This window comes from Argentina silus, assembly GCF_951799395.1.
Source record: "Argentina silus genome assembly, chromosome: Y".
NCBI lineage: Eukaryota > Metazoa > Chordata > Actinopteri > Argentiniformes > Argentinidae > Argentina > Argentina silus.
In genome coordinates this window covers 49,309,161-49,315,674 of record NC_139654.1, presented here as the reverse complement: position 1 = coordinate 49,315,674, position 6,514 = coordinate 49,309,161, and the positions used below count along the sequence as shown (strand labels likewise).

Here is a 6,514-nt window from a genome sequence, read left to right as displayed (position 1 = left end):
AAGCAGCGCTAATTTCACCTCAAATGCTTTTATGTGTGAATACATGTCGCAAATGAGTTTCCCCTCGCCTTGTAGCTGCAAGTTAAGGCTGTTAAGTATTTCTGTCACGTCTGTTAAAAATGCGAGGTGCCATTTCCATTCTGGGTCGATCAGCTCTGGGACCGTTTTGTCTTTTAAATGAAGAAATGCGTTAATTTCGGGTAGCAGCTCGTAAAAACGCCTCAAAACTCTGCCCCGGCTCAGCCATCGGACCTCTGTGTAGTACAGCACATCTCCGTGCGCAGACTCCAGTTCAGACAGGAATTCTTGGAACTGCCTGTGTTTAAGTCCCTTTGCTCTGATGAAGTTTATGCACGACACCACAACCTTCATTACAGAATCCCACGTCAACACTTTGCAGCACAGTGCTTGCTGGTGAATTAGGCAGTGGACTCGTAGCGGGGCGGTGAGACCCCTTTTTTCCAACTCCCGGTTCATGCGTCCTATTAGACCGCGAGTTTCGCCCACCATGCTAGGAGCCCCGTCAGTCGTGATGCTAGCCAGCTTTGACCAGTCCAGGTCCAACTCCTCCATGGTTTGGCACACTTTGTCAAAAATATCCTCTCCCGTTGTAGTCCCTTTGAGACTTTGGAGGGCTGCCAGCTCCTCGCATATCTCAAAGTTTGCGCTAACTCCACGAATAAAAATGAGCAGTTGCGCTGTGTCCTGCACGTCCGTGCTCTCATCCAGTGCTAATGAAAAAAAGTCAAATTCTTTCGTCTTCTGCTGCAGCTGGGCATATACATTACTCCCGATTTCTTCAACGCGTCTGGTGATTGTACTCGCCGACAGACTTACGGCATTAAATGCATCTTTCTTCTCGGGACACACCTCCTCCGCGACAGCATCCATACATTTCTTAACAAACTCTCCGTCAGTGAAAGGCTTACCGCTGCTTGCTATCAGTTGAGCAACCCGAAAGCTGGCCCGAACGGATGCCTGGTTCAGCTGAGCTTGGCGTACAAATGTATTCTGCTGAGATAGTAGTCCACTTTTTAGCTTTGAGAGTTTGTCTGCTCGTATTTGGCCTTGCAAGCTATCGTACTTGTCTTTGTGACGGGATTCATAGTGTCGGCGAAGATTGTATTCTTTGAATACCGCCACCGTCTCTTGACAGATGAGACAAACAGCCTTTTCTTTGCATTGAACAAAAAAATAATCGTTTGTCCACTGCAGGTTAAATACCCTGCATTCTGAATCAATTTTTCTCTTACCTAACCTTTTCGCCATTATTCCGTTCTCTCTTTGACAGGGCCGGGCCTAGGATTTTTTTTCTGGAGGCCAAATAGGAAAAAAATCAGATAGCGTCTCTGGTATTGTTCAGAGGGCCGAGCCAAATGTGCTGACGGGCCGTATCCGGCCCGCGGGCCGTAGTTTGGTGACCACTGGTCTAGTGGTATGATTCTCGCTTTGGGTGTGAGAGGTCCTGGGTTCAAATCCCCGACAAGCACATTGATGAAACCTTTCACAAGCTGGGTCCACCAAATGGAAGTCCTTTGGTTCAACAAATGTTTCCCCAGGTTGCAGCAAAATTCTGCTGTGAAAAAGCCTTTCCTCACGTCCTGGCTTTTAGTATCCGGTGGAAAGGGCTGCCGGGCCAACAGGAGCGTAGGACGAGGTGGCCGAGTGGTTAAGGCGATCGACTGCTAATCCCATCCTCGTTGCACAGCCATGCTTCTTTGTCAGCTTGGACGACCGTGGGCGTGGAAACAGAGGAGGTGGAGAAACATCCTTCAGAGACCACATTTAGACAGACGTCGTAGAACAGCTTCTTTGAGTACGGAGACAGCTTCAACCTAGGCGGGGTTCGAACAGACGCTTTCAACGAGACTGAAGTGTCATACTTGCCCCTTTGGATAGGAAGGCATGGGCCCATTGGGAAAAAGACACCAAACGCCAGGAATCGAACCCAGGTCAACTGCTTGGAAGGCAGCTATGCTCACCACTATACCACCAATGCGCTCATGAGTCCAGGCAGGACCACAACAATGATATGACCATTCACATTCATATGCCCTCCAGGACTGACCATTTCAACATTTAGCAGGGTCTTCGTTATCACTTTTATTTCATGGGCTGGATTACTCAGTAAAAAAGGGAGGGGGGGGGGAGAGAAAAATCTTACAACAATGCAAACACAGTGGAAGTAAACTACCTGCTTTTTGCAGACAGGGCGGACACATCCCCCAACCTGAGGCTCCATTGCGGGGGAGGGTCACCCATTAGAAGGTGGCTCATTGGTCTAGGGGTATGATTCTCGCTTAGGGTGCGAGAAGTCCTGGGTTCAAATCCCGGACGAGCCCTCTGATTTAGCCTTTCACCAGCTCGGACGATACCATCAAAGTGTCTTGGGGCGACTGTGGGCGTGGAAACAGAGGAGATGGAGCTTAATGCTTAAGGTTGGTGCTTAATCCCTGAGGTGACACAATGTGTCTCTAAACGATAGTCGACAGAACGTCACTATGTATCAATGCATTAGTCATGAGATATGAAACATTGATAGTGGTAAGAAAAGCATGTTTATTAGATTGTGACATAATAGGCATTTGCACAACATTTGGGCAACTGTAACAACTGAGGTATTCTTACTATCTTTGTATCTTAATGGAACATTGAATTAATTCAACCAGTATGTGTTATCTGTCTAGTGCTTCTATGGAGATTGGCTGTACTGTTCCAAATAGAACAAGAAACTAGAGGGGGGAGTTAGAGTACAGCAGAGATGCTGGACACATTTCTTTTTTCTTTTAAAATGTTATTATTCAGGTAATTGACACTGTCTGTTATGTGTAGGACTTTTCCAATTTGTTCCATGCAGTTGTCATGGTGACAATGGACAATGTATCTGTCACAGAATGTGTGATTATGTCATGAACCAACATGATGACATCACATGCAAAATGAAGACAAAGTAAAGAGAGATTCACCAGAACCTTCAGTATTGACTCCACCTTCAGAGACAACTGGATTTAATTTGCATAAACATGGTCAAAATCCCGATAACAGAAGATGGGGGTACTCACTCTGGTGAGTTTTGAGAACTTTTATGATACTAAGAATTTGTGTTAAATAGTTTTATTCTTGGTGAAAAAACATTTCATTACATTTGTTGTGTCCTGAAGGATTGGACTCTAACATTCATGTTAAGTAAGTGATTTTCAATGTTTAATTCTGTCCTGTCAGATGTGTCCTTGGAACCCGTTCCGGACGGGTCAAACATTGGGTTGGATATTGCGGCCTATGAGCTTTTCTGCGATTGGCTCCAACATTCACGTGACCTCCTGCTTAACGGGCAGATTATCCACTATCATGGACCAGACTGCCAATGCCCGGAGCAGCGTCACCTGGGTGGCCGTCTCCCAGCGTTAAATTACCAGGCGCACTATACCCAGATGCAAAGTCCCCATGTGGGCCATGACCAGGTGGAGGGCCACCAGGTGATCCGTCAACAGGTGCAGATTGAGTGGATGCAGGGACCTCATATACCCTCCCCACCTTCTAGACTGATGTGGTTCCAGGATGGGTCCTTTGGATCGCGGACCCCGAGGAGTTTATCGACCCAGAGCTGGGCCTCATAGTGATCCCAGAGCGGCGGGTACACCAGGGCGAGCTGCCCTACCTCTACCCACAGATGCTGTGGTACCAGCAGGGATGCTTGTACCCGGTCGATCCTATGGTCGTTGTGAACCCTCCCAGGGAAATGGAACCCATGGCAGAAGAATCAGAGGAGTCAGAGGACTCTGATAATGATAATGATAATAATGATGATGATGATGATGATGATGATGACGATGACGATGATGATGAAGACAATGAGGAGGATGGTGCTGAAGAGGTCATCGAGGCCCCCCTTCGTCCGCAGGCCATTGGAGAGGGCCTGTAAAAGAAATAGGGACTTCATCTATATTAGTGAGAGTGAGAGTGAGAGTGAGAGTGAGAGCGAGAGCGACGATGGCGGTGCTTCTAAGCGCCAGAGACGGTCAGATGAGACTGACTCTGAGGAGGAGTGGTCCCCCAGCTCAAGGCCTGGCACCTCAGGAGTGTCAAGGAAGAGGAGCAGGGACGACGATGATGACGGTGACAACAAACGCACTAAGAGGCAGCGTCCTCTGTGAGAAACAGACTGTTGTAACTCTGAACGGTGTTCCATTCAAGTGTCTGTTTCTCACAAACTTGTCCAAAAAGGATTTTTTCCCACAAGAAATTGACCAAAAAGCATCAGCGGGATTACAATTATAAATTATCAAGTCTTTCACACAAATAAAGGTTTTATTAAACCCAAATTCTATGATTCTTGTGTCCTTCATACAACCATCAACCACAACAATCAATCAATCAATGCAATGAATAGCTAGGTGTATTCTTTTAACTGAGATCACTAGGTTGAAATAGAGAGACTCATTGTTTAGAACAGACAGATCAACGTCTGCTCTTGAATGTCTTGGGTCATCCTCTGGGTATTGTCGACAGAGTCTAAACTGTGACCATCACTGACCTGTCTGAACAGGATGCTGGGCCATACTGGTGTGGAGTGAATGTTAAGAGAACCGAAGCGGGCTTCATCGCACTGATTAGTCAGGTGCAACTGCATGTTGAAGGTGAGTGACTGAAAGGTCGACCAGGACCGAAAGAACGAATAAAAGAAGGAACATTGTAAATAAACGGGGTTTTCCCTTATCACCACCACCGAATCCGCCTCTGTGTTTAGGACCTTTGTTACAGTGGCTCCCAACGAGGGGCAAGGAGGCGGATTCGGTGGTGATAAGGGAAAACCCTGTTTATTTACAAAATGTCTTCTTTTATTCGTTCTTTTGGTCCTGGTCGACTTTTCAGTCATAGCTTTTCAGCCCCTTTCTCCCCCAAAGCAGAGGCACACATATCTTAAACCATTTCGTTAACGAGGCTTCATTCTCAACAGGTGCGCAACGAAGCCTCGCTTCCGTAACCCTTGCCACGGTCCTGTAGCTCCCTCTACAGGCCGAACGCTGCATGTCCCCCCACAATTGATTTGATTCATAACCATTTTTATTGACAATGAAGTGTATGGCGATAAAATCTTATGATTGATGACAGGTAGAAAGATTTGATTGATTATAAAATATTGCTCCTAGTCCCATGACAGAATTTCACAGTTAGATGTATTGCTCCTAGTCCCATGACAGACTTTGACAGTTAGATTGACATTCTTCCTCTTGTTGGCCTCAGATGGTGACCAAGAAGCACAGGGCCATGGGGGACAGGACAGTGAGTGGCTGTCTCGCCTCAAGACCTCTGCCACCACTGGGGTTTGGCCCTCTGATGTAGGGGACAGGCCAGCCCCCAGTCAGAATAGGTGGTATGCTCTCTACCAGAAGGTACATTTTGTCTGTGAAATACACCAACAGATTAAACAGATATAGGCTAGGTTGTATATGCCATGACATTGAGCATACCATTTGGTTACAGATTGAGAAATGTCCAGTGCAGACCCGCGGCCAGACATCGTTGTTTGGTGGGCCAGAGTTGTGTCTGTGGATTTCACTCCCAGAAGGTAATGAAGGGACATCAGATGTAACTATTTATCATGCTGAAAAAGGATTCCATTGTCAGTAGTCTTGATACTTGTTGTATCTGTATGTCTTCAGCAGCCAGCCAGTGTTCCACCGGCACCCACATCTACCTCCGTGCCTGCTGCTGCCACGGTCCAGGGTCCAGCTCCACCTCGTGCCACGGCCCCTGCAGAGACCACAGACTCAGTCTCTGTCCTCTGTGGCCTACATTGACTGTGTCAATGGTAAATATTTCCATAACATTTTGCCAAACGTTATCCATCTATTTTATCAAAGCACTGTTTTGCCATTCATTATTATCCTGACCAATTTCACTTGCCATTCTTCTCTTCAGTTTTATAAACCTCGGTTTGGAGGGGCATCTGGTGCTGCAGCCAAACCAAACCTTGTGGCTAGGAAGCCTGTTGAGGTATTACATGAATTTGTTCGTCTTAATATCTCTGTGTTATTAGTGTAACTCGTGTGTGACTAATGTGGCTTATGCCTACAATCACATAGATACATGCACATTCACAATATACTCTCCTGGTGTACTCTACCTTTCCTCTCCCTCACAGTCTCTGTCCAGCCCTGTTACTACCTCTGCTGGTACTGCCAGCAGTGCTACGGTCTCCATGAGGACCCCCTCCTCTGTACCCAAGTCCCCCTCCAGCCCTGCTACAGCCTCCATGAGTCCCCTTCCCCTGTATCCTAGTCCCTGTCCGTCCCTGCTACGGCCTCTATGAGGACCCCTTCCCTTGTACGACCCATGTCCCCCTCCAGCCCTGCCTCCACCTATATTAGGACCATCTCCCCTTTCTCTCTGCCTCCATCGTTTAGAATACATACTGACAAATAAACTAGTAGATAATGGAAGAGAAGCCTCAATTTCTCTCTCTCTCTTTCTTTTCCCTCTTTTCTCATTTTGTTTCTCCTTTTTCTTCTTC

At 46.9% G+C, this 6,514-nt stretch overlaps 1 protein-coding gene across 1 annotated transcript in view; it reads right to left on the bottom strand.

Moving 5' to 3' along the window:
* The window catches only part of LOC310824291 (general transcription factor II-I repeat domain-containing protein 2-like), a 1,819-nt gene extending 1,158 nt beyond the window's left edge, over nucleotides 1-661 (bottom strand). The window contains exon 1 of the mRNA XM_083697171.1: nucleotides 1-661. This exon is cut by the window's left edge and continues 556 nt beyond it. Within this exon, the coding sequence (XP_083553297.1) occupies nucleotides 1-573 (573 nt within the window). The 5' untranslated portion in view covers nucleotides 574-661.
* Between the last annotated feature and the right edge of the window lie 5,853 nt (nucleotides 662-6,514).